The sequence below is a fragment of the Bubalus bubalis genome, chromosome 15, assembly GCF_019923935.1.
Source record: "Bubalus bubalis isolate 160015118507 breed Murrah chromosome 15, NDDB_SH_1, whole genome shotgun sequence".
In the NCBI taxonomy this organism is placed as follows: Eukaryota; Metazoa; Chordata; class Mammalia; order Artiodactyla; family Bovidae; genus Bubalus; species Bubalus bubalis.
Genome location: NC_059171.1, coordinates 12,590,246 through 12,616,837, shown reverse-complemented (window position 1 = coordinate 12,616,837; position 26,592 = coordinate 12,590,246). Strand labels below are relative to the sequence as shown.

Genomic DNA, 26,592 nt, shown 5'->3' with positions numbered 1-26,592 from the left:
CACCCTCTCCCACAGACAAATGCATCACTATCTGCTTTGAGAAAGTACTCTTAAAGTCTGCTGCTTTTCAGGACATATTGTTAAAATGTGGACTTATGGACAACCTATTAGATTTCATTTCATTAAATAGTACTCTCAATATTATCTTCATATTCCACCTCCAAACCCAAGACTATAAAGAAAACGACCCAGTAAAGGAACCACAGGTCAAATAGTGACTCAATTACATTAAAATATGTCACATTTATAATGATATGTAAAGCAGAATGCCTGGATAACATAAACCTGAAAAAAAAATCCATTAGTGAAAATAAAAATTCAATTTCCATATGAATTTGAGACAGTGGCAAAAGAGAGGATCCTATCTTTTAAATTCATGGAATTCAGCTATCTTGAGAATGGATGAGAGGTCAGGTACATTTTGGAATGGAGAAAGAATTGCTCCCAGGCAAAACTCGTGTTACAAGGTTGTTGTCTACTTTTGTTGTAGTTTAGAGTATGCCTAAATGCCATGTGTGGAATCCCCAAGATTTCTGAGCCACTTACCACTGTAGCCTTTATCAGCTCATGTGGAGGTGGTCTATTTGCTAAGTCGTGTCTGACTCTTGGGACCCCATGGACTGTAGCCCACCAGGCTCCTCTGCCCATAGGATTCTCCAGGCAAGAATACTGGAGTAGGTTGCCATTTCCTTCTCCAGGGGATCTTCCCAACCCAGGAATCGAACCCAGGTCTCCTGCATTGCAGGCAGATTCTTTACTGACTGAGCTATGAGAGAAGCCCAACTATTTACCAGCTCATAACTAAAAATATAAGACAATCCATGAACTACCCCCAGACTGCCCTAACTTCCTCACTCACAGCCTGTCCAATTGTTAGGTGAATAAGAGGTGACAATAATAAAAAGTAAACACAACACAGCCAAAGAGAAAGCAAGACTTTAAGAAAATACACAAACAATCCAGACACAGTACAAACATTAGGGGGAAGAACATGAATAGAAAACAAATGTGGTTATAAACAAACTTGGGACAGGAAATGGTCTAGCACCTATATTACCTGCCAAATAGAAGGTGAGTAAAAAGTTCCTAAGTGATTATTAGTAACAAAGAAAGCAGAAAGTCTAAGACTACTTCAGTACATATTAAAATAAATTATTAGAGATGGGAGGCAGGAAAGAGAAAACTCCCCCCTACACTCAAAACCACCTATGGCAGAGTCATAGAGATAGCACACTCTCCATCCAAGCCAATAAACAAACAGTAGCTGGAGAAGACAATGGCACCCAACTCCAGTACTCTTGCCTGGAAAATCCCATGGACGGAGGAGCCTGGTGGGCTGCAATTCATGGGGTCGTTGATGGTCAGACACAACTGAGCGACTTCACTTTGACTTTTCACTTTCATGCACTGGAGAAAGAAATGGTAACCCACTCCAGTGTTCTTGCCTGGAGAATCCCAGGGACGGGGGAGCCTACTGGGCTGCCATCTATGGGGTCGCAGAGTCGGACACAACTGAAGTGACTTAGCAGCAGCAGCAGCCAAGGCTCTGGGGTAATACATTCTAGGGGATGATTTCCATGAAACAGTTCTTTTTAATTAAAGATCTAAAATAAAAATTTCATTCCCCGCCCTCTAGTTTGGGCAGGATGTTTTAAGCCTTGAGCATGCTCAGCATATTTTAGAGATTCAGAATTTATGATACTCACTTTCAACAAGTACAATTGATTATACTACAAGTATGCTCAAAGTTTAAGATTCAAGAGCACCAGTACAACAGAACACAGAGTAAATGTAGCATTTCGCTTACATTTATTTGAGCACAAAAATCAGTCTGATATTCTAGCAGATGATGATTCTATTTAACTTTGGAGAATTATTTTAAATCATTACAATGGGCTTTGCAGAAGCTAGACAAAATCATTTTAGGAACTCACTGAAGTAACGGTAGAGTCAGTGTCTGAACTGCTTGCAAAAAAGACCAAAGAAAATCACTGAAATGACTATATCCTACTATCGAATCAAGTAGAATAAGTTGAAGAGCCATATGAAACAGTCTACATGATCTCAGGGGCAAAGCTAACTGACCCCTGAAGTGAAATGATCAGCTTGTAAGTCAAGAAGAACAGCTGAAAGGCTTGAGACCCTAGAGACGGTTTTATGCTCAGATCTTGGCATGTTTTCAGGAATTGACTGCTCCGTCCGTGTCTCAAAAGGAGTGCTCAATTCTGAAAGGGATGAACAGCAGCAGGACAAAAGGACACTTTGCACTCTCCCAGCAGCAAGAAAGTGATCAAGCCTTTTGGGAAATAAATTTGGCAAGACATTAAAACCTTATTTCCCTATATCCAGTTCTAAAGAAATCAATCAGAAACTGACCGTTTTATTAGCATGTTTACCTAGAAATTTCTAATGATAGGAAAAAAAAAAAAAACCTGGCACAATAGACTTTCTAAATGAATTATATGCTGCTGTTAGACAGAATTAAAGACTCAATTTTTTTGTGTGTATATTAAGATAATAGTGGCTCTCATTTAGTTACAGAATAAGATTTTTTTCATGTGCTTATACTTTCTGTAATTTCCAAATTTTATTTCCAAGTTTTATTTTAGCACATCGAATAATGTAGGATCCGAAATAATGAATAGAAACTATACTCAATGTCTTGTAATACCTTATAATGGAAAAAATCTGAAAAAGAATATATATAACTGAATTGCTTTGCTATATACCTAAAACATTGCAAATGAACTATATTTCAATTAAAAAATAAATTAAACAAAAAGAGGATAGAAATAAGGCAAAGCCACCAACCTGTTGAACTTCAGCTGCTGTGCTCCTGAAGAGTTCGATATATCTTTTACCCAACAAGTCTTTATGCTTCCTCAGTGCATTCTGTGCGTATTCCTCGCAAGCAAAGAGGACAAAAGCATCCCCTGTGGGCCTACCATCCGGGTAGGTAACAAAGAGGATGCCTTCCTTCCCCCCGGTGATGGGGCAATGCTGTCCAAAGAAGGCCACCACTTCATCAGCCGTGGCCGTGAAGGGGAGCCCCCGCATGCGGACAATGACTTGGTTTTCCTTGGAGAGAAACTGGGCCACCTCATTGGATGTACCTGGGAACACAAACAGCAGGAAGCACAGGGAGAAACGGTTAAGACATCAACTTCACTAAAATTAAAATGGTGAAATCTTTGGCAATGTCCTGAATTTATAATTAAGACCTGTACTACCCAAAGAATTCATAGTAACATTCCAGGAATCAGAACTAGCTTCCCATTAATTTGAAACTTTCCCCTCTACCCTTTTCAAAAAATACCTCTCTTAATTTAGGAAAGTAGCAGTTAAATCATGGACCAACAATCATATTCTTGAAGAAGTAACTAGTCATGGTGGTTAAGGGCACAGACCCTGAAGCTAGAATACCTGGGTGCAACTGTGGCTTTATCATATTCCAGGCTGTGACCTCAGTCAAGTCTAATATCTGTGCCTCAGTTTGCTCATCTGTAAAATGGGAGTAAAATTACCTACCTCATAAATTATGAGAATAGGTGATTACATACAAAGCACTTAGTGATTTTTGTTATTGTTTTCCTAATTACTTATTAGGAAAGGTCCAAACATACTCAAGTAGAGAGGATAATGAACACATATGGCAGCTAGTTTCAACATTTATCAATACTCTGCTGAACATGGCATTTTGTACAATGCTGCCTTGTAGCAAATACTCAAACACTCAGTCAACTTTGCCACCTGCGATGCACAATGTTACCTAATATGGAACCTCAGGACCATAGCACTTCCAAATATACTTTATCCCCAATGAATATCAAACACTGGAAACCCTATTAAACTTAAGTTTTTAATTTGGAAGCCTTGGTTTATTTCAAGAAATAAGTGCAAGAAATATATCAGCAAATTGTATTAACAGAATGTTGTTACTACAAATTTTACAGTTGTAAAGATTTTTATCAGGGATAAATAATAAAATGATAATGAAGGGGTATAAAAGTTCTCTGTATTTAAATGAAAGCCACCTTAGCATATTTTGGTACTATGTGTCAAAAACCCCTTAAGATGTCCATATTCTTTGATCTAGTTATCCCATTTTTAGGAATTTATCCTAATGAGTGGCACATACAGAGATACAAAAATATTCACTGCAACATACTTATAGAGTGAAAAGTTGGGCAATTGGAGCTTGTTTCCAATATGATTGTTTTCATAAAAAATTATGGTAAATATAATTGCATGTGCGTGCTAAGTCATGTCCAACTCTTTGTGACCCCATGGACTGTAGCCCACCAGGCTCCTCTGCCCATGAGATTTTCTGGGCAAGAATACTGCAGTCGGTTGCCATTCCCTTCTCCAGGGGATCTTCCTGACCCAGGGATCAACCCCTTATCTTGTGCCTGTCCTTATTGGCAGGTGGATTCTTTATCACTAGCCCCACCTGGGAAGCCCGGCAATGAGCACTGAGGAACATTGAGATATTTAAGATATTCATAATATACTAAAAGGAGAAAGGAGATTAAAGCAATGAGCAAAGAAAAACATCTGTTGGACAAACCACAGTTGACATTTTTTATGTATCTATTATTTTTAGGTTTTACAGTTACAAATCACTCCAGAATTAAAGACTTCCTATTCCTACTTCTTTTTGACCATGTTACTTCAAACATCACATATTCTAAAATACTAGAAGCCAGAAAGCTACCATGTTCCTGGCCACTGATGAGTTATGAAGTTGAGAGAAAAATTAGAAGCAGATATGCAACAATTCCAGGTATTCGGGTACAGCCGTTATGGCTATTTGAAAGTTTTCAGACCATTTAATTTCTTTCATGAACTACTCTTTCCCTTTGTACATGACTTTACATGTACCCTTTGGCCTTTGTATAAGTATGTTTAATTGCTATTTAACTACATTTGGTTGACTTAAGCCTTAGGACAAGTATTACACAGTACACTACCTGATACCACTGGATATTTCTTCCTCCTATCAAAAGAATAAGTCAACTCCTATGTTTCATTGGAAGTAAAAAAACATTCACGATTATATTTATCTGCCTTTGGTATATAAGCAAAATTTCAGATACTTCTCAATAAAGCCACATTGTATGAAAAGGTACTCACCGCCAGCAATTTTAAGAAAATCTTCACCTGTTGCTTTGTAAACCTAAGGAAAGATAAAGGGAAATGAAATGCAGTTTCTGAGCCTTCTGATGTGCACACTCGTTCAAGACGCCAGGCTTGTCAGGCATCACCTGTCAGGCTGAGGACGTACCTCGATGTACCGGCTCCCCATGTGGTGCTTGTGTCTCTGCAGAGCTAGGTCTCTGTGCTCCTCGCTCACAAACCTAACCAGGGCTTCTCCGTTCCTCCGACCCTGGGCATTCAGACAAAGTGCTGCACCGCCCCTTTGAAAAATAACCGAACAGAAAACAATGGGGGGAGAAAAAATAACAGTGAGGAGGGAAATGACACAACATCTATTTATCCCCTTGGGACTGTTAAGTCAAATAGAGATTAAGGAAAACCAACTTGGCAATATTGAGTCCTTTGAAGAATCTTGCAATATCTTGATCCGAAGACTGCCATGGTAAACCTCGCGCCCTGACTACTGTGTTGTCATCAATAAGTTCCATCTTGCTGCTGTGGATCAAGCAGAACTTCAGCTCACGTGATTAATGCTAGGCAGTCTGACCTACTACCCCTCCTAAGACAACTGGCCTATCTGCACTTGAGCTATTCTTCATTTGGAGTTCAGACAGACTTGTCACACTGCCCACTGTACTTCATAACTTCAGAAATTCTCTGGGTATATAGTTCAAAGTATTCTTTACGTGGGTAACTTCACAAAGGCAACTGCCTATGCAAGTTCAGCACAGCCTGCTCACCCAGCAAACCACCTATCAGCTAAGTTGCTGCTTCCTTGTTCTCACAAGAACCCGAGATCAATTCAGAGGAAGAACAATCCTCCCAACACCCTGATGGCCTGTAACTTCCTAGAACTGAGAAGCATAGGTTTAAACTCATTCTCTCATCTGGCCAGTACACCAGTAGGGTTTAGATCCAGCTTGACCGCAAAAACTTAAGATTCCCATAAAGCTGGTAATTAACCCACATCAGTAATGCGTGCACGTGGTCAGAAGCCTGCCATTAAAATATCTCCCCTATCAAACAAGGAGGCATCACAGAGTGTTTATGAAAATGCTTGGGAGTTCCCATACCTTAATGAGTCATTTGTAAATCACCTATTCTATATTTTGACATCTTTTGATGTTCTATTCCTCCCATATTTTTATTTTCAGTACTCTGAGGACATTTTCTTAATGAGTCACTTTTCCTACAACTAAATAGGCCTCAGTGTCTCTCTAATGGGCAAAGATGTCAGAAGTTTCTGTTCACTTCAGGCACCAAGTAATCTCATGCAAGCCAGTGCAGTGATGTACAAATAAGTCTACCTGTGATCACAAACAGAGATGCCACCATTTCATACTTCTCCCCAATTATTTCCTGTGCTTTAAAGTAGGAGCTGATAGAACATACTTAGAATTACCTCAGTAAAAACCTTGTGAACTCTTTTAAGCCCTGTGATTTTTCCCCCTTGGAAATTTTCCAGTGAGGATGGACAGTTCAGAGAGGCTAAAATCAAAATCACAGATAGGAACACAAGATGTCCCTAAGGTCATAGTGACTAAGGATACAAATATTTCATTAAATGTTAATCCCAACATCCAAGCTCACTTTAAATCACAATCTCCTTTAATGAATGATGTAATAGTAGAAAATGGATAGCCAAAAGGGTCAGTAAAGTCACTAAAATATAAGGGGAGTTAAATACCACAATATGAATACAAACACATTGAAAGACTCCAATGGAGTAGTAAGCAAGTACTTACCAAGTGCCACTTTCAAATTTGTAATTTACTCTCTCTGGATCTGAAAACCTGTGATCTAAAATGAGAACATACAAGTCATCCGTTTAGCTGGAGAGAAAGCTGTGAGTGTGTGGGTGTGTGCGTGTGGGTGGGGCAGAACAGGACTCAGAAGCATAGGTGACGGAAAGTGGATGGGATCAGATTCTAGGTCCCCATTGTTTTAACACCAATACTTACTATAAGGGTCTGAAATCATTGCTAAGATTATATTTCCCATATCTTCAACTTGAGATGCTCCATACCGGGAGGCTGAACTATTCTTCTCAAAATTTAAACCTGGGAAATTCAGTTAAGGAAATCTTTTGGGGAGGTAAAATGAGCTTGCTTTTAACCCCAAATAAAACTGTCATGGAGCCAAGAAGTAAAATGCATCTGGATTGAAAATTCTTTGAAATCTCAGAATAGTTGCTTCCCATCAGTCTGGACTTCACCCACAGTTCCTGAAGTATCCAATTGCCCCTTTGGACTAAGATGGCCAAATCAATTCTGTCCTGAGGAATAATACCAGGAATAAAATGTTTATTGAGGGGTAGCGAATGCATGAATAATGAGCACTTTACTGTCAAACCATGAAGTATACAGTGAAATTAACAGAATCCCTACCTTACCTTTACAGCACACACAGGCAAAACCATGCTGACCTAAAGATATGGTTACATCTACCAAAATCAAAAGGCATTAAATGGCTTCAAGCCTAATGTTCAAAAACTTTTCAGATTACTGACAACATTGTTATCTCTGATACTATTTTTATCCTGAACTCCTTTTTACAAGATTTTTGGAGTCCCATAACACAGCTATCTTGGATGGCAACAAATGCTTGTCTTTTCAGAGTAGATGTATAGAAACAACTCAAGTACTCAGGGCCAACAGTGACCAATGTGACTTCTGATCAAGTGAGTACACTGTCTGGATAAGCCAGGAAACACGGCTTTTAGGAAATGCATGGCTCAAGTTGTGTCGAAGATGCAACCAAAAGAGGTTTCTGCCAGGTTTTATGAATTTGCAGTCTAAAGCATGTGACTTTGTCAAAATAGTTGCCTTAGGAAGCCAACAGTCATTAAAATGGTTCGTTTCTTTTATTTTCAAGTTTCAGTGCTATAGTTACTTTGTCATGAATTCACTGTTATAAGCTTTATAGTGTAGTACAATGCACACGACAAATAACTATAGGACTACCTTTTCTCGAGTTTAAAATGAAAACAGCCATCTGCGTGGTGGTGGTTAAAATGTTTTATAAAAATGTTTTCTGACTGGTATTTTGTAATATGGGTAAAAAATGAAGACAAATATTAATAAAAAGTAGGTACCATTTAACTGTGAACAAAGAGGATACAACGTAAAAACAACTCAGAGATCTCTTTCCCACCAAGAATTATAGTCAGTCTTCTGAATGGGTAATATTCTTTTCTATTCTCAATTCAAAATCCTTTTCTATTTCATTCCCATCAGCTTCCTCTTTCCCTTCTCCAATAAAGAGACATTGCATTGCTTTTCCCCACACTAGGCAAATTCATTTTTCTGTTGTCTCTCAACCAATTACATTTCTCTGTAGTTAAAAAAAAATACTACATGTAGAAAGGCAACCATATGTTCCTTGGCAAATTACTTAACCCCACTAAACTTCATGCTATTTGTAAAGCCAAAGCTGTGATCACCTTTACCTTCCTGGACTTTTGTGAAGATTAAATGAGATAAAACAAGCTGAGGACACAAAGCAGGCATTTAATACTTGAAGCTCCCCAATTTTAGGTGACCAAGTTTCATAACCCACGATAAAGACACTTTAAGAGGGTCACATTTATGACTAAAAAAACATCTGAGCTCACCAGATGCCTATTTGTATACTCATAGGATAATCAAGCTAAAATGGTAGATAATTTCTGCATTCCCCCTGTAGCCTCACCCTTTACATTAATCACCGAGTGATGAAATAAATGTGCTGCCCACTGAAGGATTAGAAAATCAATCCCCAGGAGATGTTCAAGCAACCGAGTAATGACCTCTGACCGGGGTCATTAAAATGATTGTCCTTGGTCAATCTATGACAAAGGAGGCGAGACTACACGATGTTGGAAACAGTCTCTTCAACAGATGGTGCTGGGAAAACTGGACAACTACTTGTAAAAAAATGAAATTAGATTATTCTTTAACACCATACACAAAAAGAAGCCCCAAATGGATTAACGACCTAAATACAAGGCCAGACACAATAAAACTCTTAAGAGGAAAACATTGGCAGAACACTTTCTGACATAAACTTCAGCAGTATCGTTTTTCGACCCATCTACCAGAATAATGGAAATAAAAACAAAAGTAAAGAAACGGGACCTACTTCAACTCAAAAGCTTCTGCACAGCAAAGGAAACAACAAAACAAAAAGGCAACCCACAGACTGGGAGAGAATATTTGCAAATGATACGACTGTCAACAGACTGGTTTCCAAAATTTACAAACAGCTCATGATGCTTAACAACATCAAAACAAACAAGTCAATCAACAAATGGGCAGAAGACCTAAGTAGACATTTCGCCAAAGGAGACATACAGATGGCCGAGACACACGAAAAGATGTTCAGCATCACTAATGATTACAGAAATGTGAATCAAAACTACAAAACCACAATGAGATATCACCTCACACCAGCCAGAATGGGTATCATCAAAAAATCCAGAAACAATAAATGCTGGAGAGGGTGTGGAGAGAAGGACCCTCCTACACTGTTGGTGGGAATGTAAATTGATACAGCCACTAGGGAGAACAGTAGGGAGATTCCTCAAAAAAAAAACTAAGAAACAGTGCTACCACATGACCCTGCAATCCCACTCTTGGGCCCATGTTCGTGCTTGTGTGTCCTGAGTCGCTTCAGTTGCGTCTGACTCTGTGTGACCCTATGGACTGTAGCCTACCAGGCTCCTCTGTCCATGGGATTCTCCAGGCGAGAATACTGGAGTGGGTTGCCATTCTCTTCTCCAGGGGAGCTCCCTGACCCAGGGATCAAACCCGAGTCCGTCTCCTGCATTGGCAGGCGGGTTCTTTACCACTAGCGCCACCTGGGAAGCCCCCAAACAGAACGTGCTTGCGTGTGCTCAGTTGAAGTGCTGAGCACGTATATTTGAAGAAAAACATGATCTGAAAGGATACATGCACCCCAACGTTCACTGGAGCACTGCTGACAATAGCAACCTGATAGCCTGGAAGCAGCCTAAATGCTCCTTAACAGAGGAATGGACAAAGAGGATGTGGCACATTTATACAGTGGAATATCACTCAACCACTAAAAGAATGAACTAATGCCATTTGCAGCAACATGGATGGGCCTAGAGACTGTCATACTGAATGAAGTAAGAGAAGGAGAACTACTATATGACATCCCTTATATACAGAATCTAAAAAGAAATGATACAAATGAACTTATAAAACAGAAAGACTCACACACTGAGAGAATGAACTTACAGTTGCCTGGACACACTGCTATATTTAAAATGGATAACCAACAAGGGCCTACTTTATAGCATAGGGAACTCTGCTCCATGTTACGTGGAAGTCTGGATGGGAGGGCAGTTTGGGGGAGAATGGATCCATGTATGTGTATGGCCGAGTCCCTTCCCTGCTACCCGGGACTATCACAACATTGTTTGTCTACGCCCCAATGCAAAATAAGCTTTTAAAAAATGATCATCATTGGCAGACTGTACTGTATGTATTAATTCTGGGTCATTTTCAAAGAATGTAATGACAGGACAGAAAAACTGGAGCCAAAGGATGAAGATGCTTTAGGAAGACAACTGCCCTAAGTTTTCTGGGGAGACGGGAGGGACTTTAAGAGCCTTTACAGAACTAAGAAATAAGAGCTGTGACTAGCCATAATGTATCATGTAAACTATGCCACCAATTGTCTGGAACCCTGCAATTCTTATAACACTTTCCCTCTTGTAAGGGCCTACAATGAAGTAAAGAGAAGCATATCCAAGAAACAGACCAATGCCATCCACCATAAAGGCAGGGTTTCTCAACCTCAGCATCAGTGGTATATAGGGCAGATAAATCTTTGTTGGGGGTGGGAATGGTGTCTTGGGTACTATAGGATTTTTAGTACCATGCCAACCTCTACCTACTCCCAGTTTTAACAATTAAAAATGTCTCCCCCTGCCCAGAAGTCTCCAGATTTTTGCCAAGTGTCCCCAGGTGGGCAAAATCTAGCCCCGGTTGAAAAACATCATTAAAAGCTAACAGCTCCAAAGAGTGGCAACTTAACCCCTTACTAATGATCCAGAGAAAAGTTTTATATGTAGGAGATCATTACTGGACAGAAAGTTTGAAGATATGTGACCAAGGAAACACTGCATAAGGCAGTTAGATGCTGTGGCAAAACTCCGATCAGCAGAGACACACACACACACCCTATACCTTAAAGAACATGGATGGAAACACAGCAAAGGGCAGCCCTTGACCCTCACTCAATTTTGGGGCAGCCCCGAGAAAAGTATGGCTTTCCTGTTTTTAAAGGGATTGTAAAGAAACAATGAGAAGAGATTGTATGTGGCCTCCAAAATCTAAAACATGGCCTCTCTAGCCCTCGAGTGAATAGGATTGCTAACTTCTGATTTGGAAAAATAAAATTGCCAAAAATAGAGAATGCTGCAGAAATATTTGCCACATTGTAACTTTCTATCCCAAAACAGAATTTTGGGGGGAAATTAAACTTTGAAGGAATTGGATGGGGAGAGTATGCTCCACTCAAACCAGTTTTTTCTCTTCTGTAAATGACAAGAGGCATAAGCCTTTTCACCTTTGCTCAGGTAACTCCCCTATAAAATCCTCTTATCTTCATAATCCCTTAACCAAATTAGACCACGGGTCACTCCCACTCAGCCCCAAAGCCTCCTTTAACTGCTGGAGGTCACAACCATCAATCTGAGTTGATTAGATACTATTTCTATACAATATTGACTCTCGTCAACTCTACTTTGCATTTCCTGAGCACAGGTTCCCTTTCCTCTGATCTCTTTCCATCTACCACAGCACCTATTAACTTCTAAGATTCTACTGACATAAATGGTGATATTTATTACACACCATTTTGTGCCAAACACTATTTCCTCCTATACGTTTGCAGTACCCCTGCCAGGTGGATAACAGTGAAACCAAACAGATGATGAAAGTAGGATGGAGAGCAGTTCTGTAACTCACTCAAGTTTTCCAGCTGGCAGGTGATGGAGCTGGAATTATCATACAGTTCTGACTTGACTATGTGTATGCAATTCGCCGCCCTGAGATAAGCAGCTCTGTTTAATTTGTTTTGAGCAACAGTTTGTGAGAAGCTTTCTAAATGCATATATGACATGTATATGTATGGCTGAGTCCCTTCACTGTTAACCTGAAACTACCACAACACTGCTGATAGGCTATGCTCCAATACGAAATTAAAAGTTTAAAGTAGGAAAACCAACAAACAGAAAAGAGTACTGACTAAATTCTCTAGCAGGGGTCATGATCCCGTCTGAACTACAGTCTGAACCTGAGAATACTCGGATTACATGTAAGCAGACATCCTCTCAGTTGTACTAAAGCTGAGAAGGCATTTTATCTAGTTTAAGTCTAAAACCAACCTATGGAAACTACTTTTGGAATAATACATGTAATAAAATAATAATTAACAAATACATATATGAAAGCCAAGTGAAAAAGATCAGAAGTAACAATGTGAAGTACCCTGTTTGTGTAGAATAGATCTGCACCTGAAGAATTATTTTACCGAACGCAACTTTTTGAATTAAGAATGTGTTGTAGACATTTGGCTAACTGGTTCCGCATAACAGGTCCCAACGTGTTTCCCTTCAAGTCATCACACACCAGGAAGATCAGCAGCTCTGAGCTCCTAGCAACTTTTAAAAGTCACCCAACCTCCTGCATGCCCAAACCACCCACTCACCCACACCACTGTCTTCGGAAGATTCATTCAGTTTTGAGTAATTCTTACCAGAATGTAACATGAACAACACATACAGGAGAATGAGAAAAACACGTTTAGTACCGATTCTTTCTCCTATCAATTCATAATTATATACTGAATGACCTGCTACGCGTCTGATCTTGAGGGAAGGAAAGATGAGTCTGTGCCTCCTGATTTATGGTTCGTCATGCAACTTAGTCATTCTGCCCTCGAGGCGGCCACAACAGCACCAACAGGCTTGGCCAGCTCTACAAATGAGACACGCTGTGAGGAAACGCGGAAGGGTAAAGCCAGACATGTGGGAACAAAACGAGCGTTTCAGGCTACAACTGAGCTAGGGCTGCATTTACACAGAACTCGGAGACGTTCGGAGACCTCGTTGGTAGTTGAACAGAGGGTGCCACGTCGATGAAACAGATTTCAGGATGCTATCTGAAGGCAGAACTCAGAGAGAAATTTTACAGAGCACATCAGTATCAATTGATCCATTCAAAAGAAGTTCCCTTTTCTGATGGCCTGAAAGGCGACACATTTCATTTCAGAACACTCAATTTTCCCTGGTAAATAGCATCTTTTTAAAAATAGTTTAAAACAAGTTTTTAGTTTCAAAGAGAAAGCACACATATAAAACAAAGGCATTGTGGAGCAACTAAATTTAAACCATGTTAAAATTTCATCACAATTCAAAATTCCAACTCAAAGCCATTTTTCATTGCCATTAAACAGTAGCCCCCCACCTCCCGCCAAAGACAAAGTTTGCTTCTTCCCCTTCTGTTTACTTTTTTATAGTCTAACACAGCTGCCTATATTGCCAGACATTTTTCAATAAAATTCCTGTGCTAAAGGAACAAAGGAATAGACCACAAAAAAGTTGAAACAGTGCTCCAAATAAGAACTGAATTTCCTACAATTATGTGAAGGAAAAATGGGAAAGTGATAAATTACCCTTATATGAGTTGCATAATTTAAAAAAAACGGGTTCTAGGGAATTCCCTGGCAGTCCAGTGGACAGGACTCTGTGTTTCCACTGAAGGGGGCACAGTTCAATCCCTGGTCAGGGAACTAAGATCCCTCAAGCCACACTGAGTGGCCAAAATAAAATAAAATAAAAAAACAAAACAGGTTGTATAAATAATCTGCTATATTTTAAAGTAAGCTTTGAAAGAAGCAAATAAGAATGCCACTATAAAATAATGTAAGATTAAAAGCAACAAAGACTTTTTTTATAATAAATGCTGGGGAACATATATCTGTAGTTTTAACTCTTCCGCAGAAGCCTACACTTTCTAAGAGGGAGAGAAAAATGAGATTCGTCCTAACAACTATTACTTCAGGAGGTATTATTGTTAACAAAAGCACAGAACTGACAAGTCAATTATACCTCTGAAGAAATAAGCCGGAAGTAGGGGCCAAAGCAAAATACAAGAAAAATTTCTACCTTGGAAAAAGACGTTTATATGGGATAAACAAATTAGGAAAGAGAGACTCCATGATAATGTTTTCCAAAGCCTTCTACAACAAAACAACTATCCTAAAATTCCCAAACTCACATTTTAAAAGTAAACAATTTTGTAATCAAAATAAACCACATAAAATTAACATAACAACTCTGAGTGCTGGCCAAGAATATACAGCATGTCCAGTCACTTTAACTTATTACACACCACAAACCAGACTACTGGCTGATTTGGCTCACATCATGGCCGTGTGGTGCCAAAGATCATTTCTTCCCCACTTCAGCTAACAAGGTCAACTAGTAACCCAGCTTACCTAGGTGATATTTTAAATCCCTTTCATATGCAAAAAGATACCAGGGAGGATTCAGCATTTGCCTCTATTTTTTTAAGAAGGGCAACGAAGGTGTATGAAGGTGTGTGCGACCACAAAGATCCAGTTCAACTAATCATAACAAACGAGTGGACTTCCCTGGTAGTCCAGTGATTAAGAATCTGCCTGCTTATGCAGGGGACACAGGTTCTGCTCTAGAAGATGCCACATGAATCAGAGTAACTAAGCCCCCAAGCCTCTACCAAGCCTGTGCTCCAGAGGCCACGCTCTGTAACAAGAGAAGTGACCACAATGAGAAGTCCAGACACTGCAACTAGAGAAAGACTTCTCGCAGCAACAAAGACCCAGCGAAACCAAAACAACATTTTTTAAAATGAAAAACCAAATAAGCCACCATATTACCCAGCAATACCACTTCTAGGGCATATACTCTGAAGAAACCAAAACTGAAAAAGACATGTGTATTTCAATGTTCATTGCAGCACTATTTACAATAGCTGGAACATGGAAGCAACCTAGATGTCCATCGCCAGATGAATGGATAAAGTTGTGGTACATATATACAAGGGGATATTACTCAGCCAAAAAAAGGAATGCACTTGAGTCAGTTCTAATGAGGTGGATGAACCTAGAGCCTATTATACAGAGTGAAGTCAAAAAATCAAATATCATATATGAATGCATATATATGGAATCTAAAAGGCACTGACGAACCTGTTCAAAGAGCAGCGATGGAGATGCAGACATAGACAACAGACTTATAGACAAAGGGTGGGGGAGGAGAGAGAGAGAAATGGAGTGGGGAGCATGGTTGCACATAATTAACATAAGTAAATAAAGAGCCAATGGGAATTTGACTCAGGGAACTCAGACTGGGGCTCTGTGGTAAGCTGGAGGGGTGGGAATGGGCGGGAGGAGACTCAAGAGGGAGACGACATCAGTACACCTATGGCTATTCATGTTGATGTATGACAGAAATCAATATTGCAAAACAATCAATTAAATATTATAAAAACAAGCACATAAGCGCAGAATGAACCACATTCACACACACTATTTTACAATGGAGGAGCTAAATTAACCCTTAAGTTTACCTGTACTAACTTATAGCTGACATGTTAAAAGGCCTATACCCAGTCTCACACAAGGTTAGAAAAAAATATTTCGGTGTAAAATAGTTTAGATATGGTCCTAAATCAATAAGGAAGTCCTTTTAGTCATCGGCAGCTGGCTTTCTTTTCCATGACTCTCAACAACCCAGCCTACACTGGAGAGTGCACGGTTGGGCCGACAGTGGCTGAGTGGCTGCATGAACCACAGCACTATTCCTTACAATAGTTACGCCCATTTCAAGATGGGGAAACTGAGGCTGCAGGTCCAGTAAATTCACCCCCAGGAAATCGGACCCCAGAGCTCGTGTTCTTACCACTCTGCCAGTAAGGCTATTACGTCCATCTTTAATATATGGGAAAAATAGGCCACTGTTACCGTGTTAGTAGCACGCCCACACAAACATGTATGGTTCACTCCCATCACAAAGTGGTGAAACACACACACAGAAAGACACACTCCTGCTAACACTTAGATGGACAGACAAGAGTGGTTTAGTGATTTTTTTTTTGCCCTGATGTTGTAAAGCTGCATTAGTGAAATGGCATTTCCTAATAATGTCAAACAGCATATATGGATGTAATACCCTACAACTGGATTGAAATTTTACAAAATTAACTTCTCTTTCCCCCTGATTATTATAGTCTCGGTAAACAGAATATAAATTTATAAGGGAGATAACCTATTTAAATAGGCAAACCCATGCTCAAATCATCTTTACAAATTCTAGAATTTTATCCCCTAGTTAACAAGCAGGATGTTTGCAATCAGACTCAGGTTCAAATGCTGCCATTTCTAACTTAAGACAAAACCTCGAAGTGTCAGTTTCCCTAGCTATAAAAAGCGGGCAATACTTCCTCCACTGGGCTCTTGGGAGGCTATTACTGGGGTAAACAATAAACTCCAATAGACAGTTCTCTACTTTCACCTGCTCTCTGGATAAGGCCATACTTCATTTAAAATGAGTTCTCAGTAAAGGCTTGGTAAAATGAAATAAACAGTGGTAAAGGCCTCGATTAACGAGAATAAATCAGCTCATGAATAACAAAACTAACAAATACGTTAAGAAACCAGGAGGAAGTAATTTCACTCAAGATTGTGGGGGAAATAGGTTTGTTCTTAAAAAACAAAAAACAAAAAAAAAACAGGTAAGTCATACAAACAGCCTCATAATCAAAATGGACTTTCAGCAGGGGACAAGTAGAATTAATTTCTCCCAAGGGATCTATGATAAATTTCTTCCTTTAAAAAAAATTACATGGGCCCCAATTCCTATCATCACACCCTTACCACTTCACCTGATTACAAAATGCCAGCCATAGTTCACCTGCTAAGTGAGGTCTTCTCTCTTACTTAGGACCGCGTAACTCAAAAAAGCAGGTAACAAAATTGCAGCTGGAAAAACTCAGAGAGGCTCTAACATTAACTCTAGCAGTGGTTTTAGAACCAACACAAAGACAAAAGAGGAAAATAAGTGCTAATGTAAGAACCAGTATTGCATACAAGAAATGCCTAAACCTTTTATCAAAGCGGTCATACTGCTTCATTTACATCCAGGGTTCACAAAGCTTTCACTGGCAAATACCATAAATAAAAGTGAGGCTTGAGGGACCTTCCCTGGTGGCCCAGTGGCTAAGACTCCACACTCCTAGGTTTGATCGGTGGCTGAGGAACTAGAGAAGGACTTCGCAGGTCGCTCAATGCAAAAGAATCCACCTGCCAATGCAGGAGACTGAGGTTTGATCCATAGGTCAGGGAGATCCCCTGGAGTAGGAAATGGTCACCTGCTCCAGTATGTTTGCCTGGAAAATTCCATGGACAGAGGAGCCTGTTAGGCCACAGTCTATGGGGTCGCAAAAGAGTCTGACACAACTGAGCACACACATGTGCCTGAAATGGAGCCTAACTTAGCTTTATTCATAATTCACCTGTTTATTGTAGTCAAATATTTCTGATTTTCAGTCCTATGGTATTTGAGGGAAAAAAAAAAAAAACCCACAAAATTGCCAACAAATAGTTATGGAGCTAGAATGAAAAGGAATGACAGAAAAAAATAGTCAGCATAGCATATTAACCATTCACCTAAAGGTCAGATAATGCAAAAATTATATAAAGGTATATAGAAATTTTAAAGAGTATGGAGCATAATGTGTAGGTAATACAGCATGAAGTGAAAAGTGAAAAGTGTTAATTGCTCAGTTGTGTCTGACGCTTTGCAACCAATGAATTGTAGCTCACCAGGCTCCTCTGTCCCTGGAACTCTCCAGGTAAGAATACTGGAGTGGGTGGCCATTCCCTTCTCCAGGGGATCGTCCCGATCCAAGGACTGAGCCCAGGTTTTCTGAATTGCAGGCAGATTCTTTACCATCTGAGCCACTAGGGAAGCCCAGATAATACAGCATAGAGCAAGTAAAAAGCCCAGGTTACCATACTGAAGATGTTCACTAATACCCCAAATCTTATATATGTTAAGCTCTTAAGAAACCAAGGAGAAAACATGGGTAAGCTTTTAACAAGTTATCTCTGAACTGAAAATACATGGAAAAAAAACAGAATACCTAAATGTAAGAACCTCTTGTTTGTAGCTATGGAAATTTTTACTAATATCTGACTTATCATTACTAGAGAAAGATTTTCTTTGCTAAAAGAGAAAACTGGGTGATCAGGGATAAACCTGAATATTGCCTTTCCTATTCAAATTATCTTTTTCTATTAGACTTTCCCTCCACTATCTATTAATACTTTGCATAAGTTTTTGATTCTTTATTTTGTACCAGCACATTAAATGGTTTAGCATTTGCTATCAATGGAACTGTGTCCCTCCCCAAACTTCATATGTTGAAACCCTAGCTGCTAAATATGACTATCTGGGAATAGATTATTTAGGAGATCTCTCTCTAAGTCTCTTCAGTCATGTCCAACTCTATGCGACCCCATAGACGGCAGCCCACCAGGCTCGGCCATCCCTGGGATTTTCCAGGCAAGAACACTGGAGTGGGTTGCCATTTCCTTCTCCAATGCATGAAAGTGAAAAGTGAAAGGGAAGTCGCTCAGTCATGTCCAACTCTTATAGACCCCATGGACTACAGCCTACCAGGCTCCTCCATCCATGGGATTTTCCAGGCAAGAGTACTGGAGTGGGGTGCCATTGACTTCTCCGTATTTAGGAGATAATTAAGGTTAAATGAGGCCACAAGGAAAGGGCCCTAATCTGTTAGGCCTGTGGCCTTATAAAAAGAGGAAAGAACCACCTCATTCCTGGCTGTGCCAGGCGCCCCCCCACCCCCACCCCCCACCACCCCATTGTGAGACTCAAGGAGGAGGCAGCTATCTGAAAGCTGAAAAAGCCCTCACCAGAGGTGAGCCATGATGGCACCCTAATCTGGGACTTTCCACACTCCAGAACTATGAGAAAATAAATTTCTGTTGCTAATAAGCCACCAGTCTAGGGTATTTGTTATGGCAGCCTGAGCTAACTAATGCAGCATTCTAACCAACAAAACACATAACAAATGTTATTCTACTGTCCCAACCTTCTAATGAAAACTCTTGTGAAGAATTCCTTCAAATGAGCATATTCTACCCTTCTCCCAACTGTTGGGAGCTAAACCAGTAACTTAGTGAAAATCGTTCAGTTGTGTCTGACTCTTTGTGACCCCATGGACTGTAGCCCGCCAGGCTCCTCTGTCCATAGAATTCTCCAGGCCAAGAATTCTGGAGTGGGTAGCTGTTCCCTTCTCCAGGGGATCTTCCCAACCCAGGGATTGAACCCAGGTCTCCTGCATGGTAGGCAGATTCTTTATCGTCTGAGCAGCTAAATCAGTTACACCAAAATTCTAACTATCTACTTCCAAGAAAGCAAATAAATGAGTTTGATCTCCTTACAAATGGTTAGGAAAAATATCCAAACCATCTTTTTCATCAAGAAATTTTGAAATAAAAATCAGGCTTTAGCTCCTGAAAAAGAATGATGAAGTTTAAGAATAAACATCTGTAACTTACAAGTTCCTGAAAATAACTTGAATCTGACTTCATGATGATTCTCATAGTGGCTTTGGGTGGGTCCTCAGCACCTCTATTACTCAGTGTTACATCTGATAGTTAGCATATAATTGCTTATTAGTTAGCACTTTAAAGACTTACTGTATGAAAGATGATGGGTCATTCATGACAAGATTTGTGATTATAAAATTTACTTTTACAGTACATGATGCATCAGATATATTAGCTTGGTAATGAAATAATTTGGGGTAAAATCTCAACCTCATTTTATCATCTCAACAGATAAGTTATAGTAATCACCACAATCCACATGTATTTGAAAAACAGAGAAGATTAAAAGGGGTGCCAATGATGAACAGCTGTTTGTAAAGAGTACACATCCACAATTAAAAAACCAAAACACTCTTATCCATTCAAAAGAAGCAGAAATAAACACCAAAACCAAGATAATCAAGAATAAGTGGCCTTAGAATTGGCAAAAAAATTCTGGTCTTCACATTCAACAATTCATCAACTGAAAAAAAACAAAATAAACAAAACCAAGCCATTCCCATAATTCAAAACTGAATTCTATTTTATGTGTTCACCTCACAAAAATCAACGTCTAAAGCCAGGTAGATCACCATTCAAATTCAGTCAATTATAACTATTTTGATTGTACTGTTTTCCCCTAGCACAATAGACAAATATTGGACAAGTGAATTTTCATACACTGTTTTAAAGTTTCTTGAACTGTCATGTTTTCCTAGAGCTGTCTTCTCAAATGATTCCTGAGTCATCACTTAAAGGATACACTCTGTCATTGCTGCAACATCCAGTTTATCAATATCAGGTGAACCAGGGCAACACTTCTTGAATTCTTTTCGAAGATCAAAAAAGGAATAGAAGCATTCAGGCAATAATACATTCTGAGGAAGGACAAGGTAGATACTGTTAACTAGACACATTTAGTTCAATAATTCCCTAACAATTAGGAACCTAAGAACTGAATGTAATTATATTTTACTACAATTAAAAATTTTTTTTTAATTAAACAGTATCTTCATTTTCTGTTAAAGCATTACATCCTATATAAAAGTGTCATGAAAAAATAATTCATTTTAAGGCAATGGATTATACATTTGTGCTCCACTATGTATTCCTCTAAAACAGTTCTGAAGCTATAAAACATTTAGGCTACTATATTTTATATTTCCTGTATGATAATACAGTGTTCTTTGTCTAACCACAATTATGTTAGACCATCTGTACTTTTAGGAAACGATATTAGTCCTCTCAGATGCATATGTTTACAACATATGTCTAGACCTAGGACCGTAAGTCTTTATCAAAATTTAGTTTTCTATTAAAACATAGCTTAAAATACTGGGTTCTGATAAAGCATACTCCACACACTAAAATTACAATAAGATAGCAAATTCCTGATTACTTGAAGAGGATTATTTTTCTGCCAAATTACAGTCCCACATTAGTTTTCCAGGCCATTATTATTCTGGCTAAACCCTGAGAACTCAAATTAGACTTAAAAGAATATCTCGCAAATCTCAGTGGCCAAGAAGACATGGTTCCTATTGACTAGCATCACTCTTGTAATTAAACAAAGCTCAGCTGTCAGAGCAAATATCACGCTATTGTGTCACTTTTCTAAAAGAAAAAACATCCTCACTGAATAATTTTCAAAGTTTAGTTTTGTTACAGTGACTTTAGATTTGTCTTAAAACTTCAAGACAGTCTGTGTTCACTTACTGGGAACTTGTACATTATAAAGTCAAGGATATAAAAACTTTTTAATGTTTGTGACCTGTAATGTTTATGCAATAATGTCTCTAAATTTCCTTATTGGATTCTATTAGATGTGGTTTGCTTATGCTGTATTTGAAATAGGTATCAGTATATCATGGTGACATTTTCAAAATAGGCAATCTTGAATTGTGAATCTTTTAAGATTACCTACAAAAATGCTTATTTAAAAGCTGTTTACAATGACAATAACTCAAAAGTCCAACAATTAAAGTTTGGTTTAAATAGGTATATCCATTTAAGACAGTGAATTTTTTTTTTTACTGCTTACACAAAATACTGATGTTATATTAAACTTAAAATAGGCTAAAAGATTTATGTAGTATGAATGCTCCTTGTAAAAGTAAGGCTTTTTTTCAAAAATCTGAAAGAACACATTCAATTATGTTCACATTCAAAAAACCACTTTGTTTTCTGAGTAGAAGGATTATTTTGTTTTGCCATTTCTTTATTTTTCTATAATGCATAGAATTATTTTCATTATGATGCTAAATTAATTGTTTTAGTTTTATCAAAATCTTAACAGAAGTTACTCAGGAAAATTTTTCTCTGGAGGTTGTCTCACATCCAAAGCAGTGTGTCTAAAATAACAAAAACTGCTGCTTTACTCCAGCCCAATAGAGAAAGATTAAATTTTATCCTTCATATGAGTTTGAAGGGAAAAAAAATTCCATATATGTATCTTTTCTGGATTGAGGGTATAGCAATTTGTTTAGCAGTTAACGAACAAACAATCCTCCTCTTTTCATCAATTACTAAGTTTGCTGTAAAAAGAGGAGTTTTTATCCAACTCTCATGATACAGGAACTTGAGTTTCTCCCTTAAACTTTTAAAGTTGTCGTTATACATTTAATTCATTTCTTTCCTTTCCCTGCTGGAGTAAAAAGAAGTCTGCACTGACTGCTCACTTGGGACATCAATTGCCAGTCTACACTTTTTATTGCAAGCTTTACCTCACATACCTTTCCTTATGAAAATATTTTACTTCCATCTTTTTAAGTTCAGTATCTGCCCATCACAATAAAAAGTTACAGCTCTAACTAATTAAATTGATAAGATCAACTACATTAACAATAATTGGTCACACTGGGTCTGCTGTCTATGGGTACCATTTTTTCTCAATCCCTCAGTATTCTTCCCCAGAAGGGAAATCACATCTACGGAAGATAGTTATCTTTCTCATTGCATATTTTTTTCCATACCAGAAAGATGAGTAAAGGTAAAAGATGAGGCTGACCCCATCACTTTGATACAAAATTCAATCAGTTCCACATTTATTTAAAGTCAGACAAAATGCAGTATGCTATAATTAACATTTAACTAGTTAAGAGTACAAAGCTTTTTAATGAAATCATTAGAATCATCTTTTTCCAGAAAAAGATGATTAGACCTAAGGGATGACTCTAATTTGAAAGATTTTTCTTTGCTCCCTCCTTTCTAGGATAAGGCATTTATTACACAGATGGGACTATCATGACGTATTAACTACAGTTTTACCCATTTCAAATGTCAAAAATTCAGCTAATATGCTTTGGAAAAGAGAGCGTTTAAAGCCTCTCTAAAACTTAACATACACAAAAACAAACTTTTAAGTCACCAAAGGGTATCTATAAAATTACTATTACCTCAAATATTTCTATAAAAGTGCTGCAAATTTTTTATTGTGGTAAAATATACATAATACGATATTTACCATTTTGACGATTTCAAGTGTATAATTTAGAGGCATTAAATACACCCACATTATGTGGAACCATCACCACCACTCCCTTGTCATCATCTCAAACTGAAATTGTGTACCCATGACATACTAACTCCTCATATGCATATTTTTTAAATAGAGAAACCTGGATAAACTGTTGTTTAAGCCTCCAGTCACCCCTAAGGTCTAATCATCTTTTTCTGGAAACGGGCACTCTTACCTTCTTAGAAGCCTCAGGATGCAGAATTTGCCTGACATGAAGCTGCCCGTCCGTACAGAGACAGAAGGAGGTTCCTACCCCAATATTCAGTTCATTGCTCACTGACTGGTTAAACTGAAAAGAACAAAACACACCCAGGGATGCAAAGGATGCAGGATTCAAACTCTGAAAAGTGACCCCTCTTGTTTAAAACCAGAAAAAACCCGGCTAACAGCTGCAAAGAACACCACTACTTGAGGCAACATTAGAAGGACCCAGTCCCTCCAAACAGTCCAGCCTCCTTTAGACAGGTGAGTTTTCCAATCAATCCTCAGTTAACCCACAGAAGAATTTAGTAAATGCATCCTTCAACATCCCTCCTCCTTGCATTTTTGTAATAAATCCATTCAAGACTTTTAACTCAGAGGTCTCATTTCATCAGCAAATTGCCTTCTGATTACATCATTCTCTGGTGTTACTTTTTTTTTTTTTCCCTGTTAAGATGCTCTAGACTTAAAGAAAGATGCCAGTTTCTGAAGTAAATGTGGCTAATAGGTATATAGAAGGCTTCCCTGGTGTCTCGGTGGTAAAGATTTCGCCTGCTAATACAGGCGACGCAGATTGGATTCCTGGGTCAGGAAGGAAATGACAACCCTCTCCAGTAGTCTTGCCCGGGAAATCCCATGGACAAAGGAGCCTGGTGGGCTACAGTCCATGGGGTCGCAAAAGAGTCGGACACGACTTAGAGACCAGACAACAACAATGGGTACACAGAACTCTGTTAAACGTAGTATCACGTTTCCTGTAACACACCCCAGCAATGGCAACTTTCCCCTGTAATTAGCAACTCTTGTTCTAGGGCAGAAGCCGGGAGCAAGCCGGACACTCACCTGCGCACAGGTGTTCAGCGCCCCGCCCTAGCCGCGGTCCAGTACCCGTCAGCATCCTGGTTTTCAGGTCACCTCAACCCCAGCTAAGGGGATTCCACTACTTTCGCGGCCACCCAAGGGGCAGCCCCACCTGGTCAGGCCCACAAACCCTCCCGGCGCTGGGCCCAAGGTCACTGAAGAGGTAAACGGAACCGGAACCGGGCCCTTAGGGGAATTCAGGAGCCTGAAACCCAAGCAGCAACCCCCGACCCCCGCGGTTCCCACCCAGCAGGGGCCCCCCTCTAGCTCTCGGCGCGAGGCCCGCCCGCCCGCCGGCACCGCAGCGCCCCTTGCCCCGGGGGCAGAGCCGCAGACCACAGCGGGGTCTCGGCTTGGGGTTGGGGGCGCTCGGATTCCAGCTCCGCTAGACACACGACTGGTGAATAACCCGGCGGATGCGATTCAGGGAACAGCCGAAAAAAAAAAACTAACAAGTTTTGGCCCAAAGACCCCGGGGGCTGGGCTTCCCAGTCTAAGAAGGTAAAGAATCCGCCTGCAATGCAGGAGACTCAGGTTCGATGCCTGGGCCGGGTAGATCTCCTGGAGAAGGGAATGGCTACCCATTCCAGTATTCTTGCCTGGAGAATCCCATGCACGGAGGAACTTTGCCAGGCTACTGTCCATGGGGTCGCAAGAGTCGGACACGACTGAGCAACTAGACCACCACCACCACCACCCTGGGGGCTGGGAGGCTTCAAGGAACAGCGACTTCGCCGCCCAGAGTCCACCGAGGACTCCCAGCCCGGGTCTCGACACCCCGCCCCGGGGACCAGCGCGCGCCGCCCGGACGCCGCGGATGGGGTGGACGGCGCGACCCCGCGCTGTCACCTGTCGGAGCGCTTGGTCCAGCTGAGGCGCCGAGGACAGGCTCTCGGCGTCGAGCTTCGTTTCTTCTTTGCAGTCCTCCGTCAGCTCCAAGTGATCCGGTCTCACTAGTACTTCGTGCAACTGTCCCACCTCCGGGAAAAAGAAAGAAAACAAACAAGAAGCAGGGGGTCAGTTTCCTCTCCCTGAACGCGGGGACCTCCATCCTCACCCTCCTCCCTCCTTTCCCCTGCGGGGAAGGCCCACTCCTCTCGGCGGGTCCGGCTTCAGAATCCAGGCTCGCGCGTCGTCTGCGGCTCGGGTAGCCGAGAGGCCGGTGCAGCCCTGCCCCCAGCCCCACCCCCCACCCGGATCAGGTCCGAAAAAGTCCTAGAAGTCCGCACTCGGGCCCCCCAGGGACCCCACCCCGCCTCCGCCGGGCGGCCCCCGACGGGAGGAGAACCGAGCTTGGCGGCGCCCGGCCTCCCCACCTGGGCCAGATTTTGGAGAGCTGAAAGGGTTGGTTCAAAAGCGGCTGGAAGAGAAGTCTGGTTTTCTCCTTGGATTCTCCAGAATTCGGGTCCAGCCTCACAAGTGGGCAAACGAGAGCAGTTGTTTACCCACTTCCCTCTCAACTCGGACCAGCTTCTGCCTCCACGCCTATCCCCTGGACAGAAACCGTGCAGAAATACCTTCTTGTTGGCCAGATCCACGACTTTCCATAAGAGCAGGATCAGCTCCTTCTCGTCCGAGCCCAGCTTGGCCCCGGTGGCCCCAGCCGTGATTCCGAAGAGCACCACCAAGTAATCCGGAGACGCCGTCATGACGATGGGTAGGGAGGGGGAGAAGGGGGGTCGGGAGGCGGCGAGGTGGGGCGGCCGTGAGAACGAGGGGAAAACCTGTGCTAAAACCTCTCCGAAGGAAAAAAAAAAAAGAAAGAGCGCCCACCCACCCCCCCCTCCTCCTCCTCCTCCTCCTCCTCGCCGCCGCCGGTGCAAAAGGCGGTAACCAACCACCCCAGCCCTCACCTGGCCCGAGCTCCACGCCCTGGGCAGGAAGGGGGGTGGGAAGCAGGGCGAAGGAGGCCTGCCCTTTTTGTATTCAATGGCCCCGTGCGTCTATGCAAAAAGCTGGGAGCTGAGGCTGCACCCCCGGGAGGCGCGCAATGGCTGAAAAGCTTTTCTGTTTTGGGATGTGGCCCTACCTGCCCGCCCCTTCCCCCTCCCCCACGTGGTGCAGGTAAGAGACACCTGGCGGGGCCGGCCCATTGGCTCCTTCAAACCACGACGTGGCAGAGGAGGTGGGGGAGGAGGCCGCCCGGGGCCGGGGGGTGGGGTGGGGTGGAAGGGGAGGAGGGGGCG

At 40.9% G+C, this 26,592-nt stretch overlaps 1 protein-coding gene across 5 annotated transcripts in view; it reads right to left on the bottom strand.

Moving 5' to 3' along the window:
- Positions 1-26,178, bottom strand: part of ESRP1 (epithelial splicing regulatory protein 1) — a 58,238-nt gene extending 32,060 nt beyond the window's left edge. For 3 of the 5 annotated variants that reach the window (XM_006076271.4, XM_006076270.4, XM_044928539.2), the window contains exons 1-10: positions 25,924-26,177; positions 25,256-25,384; positions 23,520-23,633; positions 20,591-20,705; positions 7,119-7,217; positions 6,903-6,957; positions 5,542-5,652; positions 5,285-5,417; positions 5,134-5,176; positions 2,812-3,113 (exon numbers count right to left, since the gene is read on the bottom strand). In XM_006076271.4, coding sequence (XP_006076333.1) covers positions 2,812-3,113; positions 5,134-5,176; positions 5,285-5,417; positions 5,542-5,652; positions 6,903-6,957; positions 7,119-7,217; positions 20,591-20,705; positions 23,520-23,633; positions 25,256-25,384; positions 25,924-26,055 — 1,233 coding nt within the window. In that variant the 5' untranslated portion in view covers positions 26,056-26,177. Of the gene's footprint in view, positions 1-2,811; positions 3,114-5,133; positions 5,177-5,284; positions 5,418-5,541; positions 5,653-6,902; positions 6,958-7,118; positions 7,218-20,590; positions 20,706-23,519; positions 23,634-25,255; positions 25,385-25,923 lie in introns of all 5 variants that reach the window. The other 2 variants (XM_006076269.4, XM_006076272.4) reach the window with 2 other exon arrangements.
- Between the last annotated feature and the right edge of the window lie 414 nt (positions 26,179-26,592).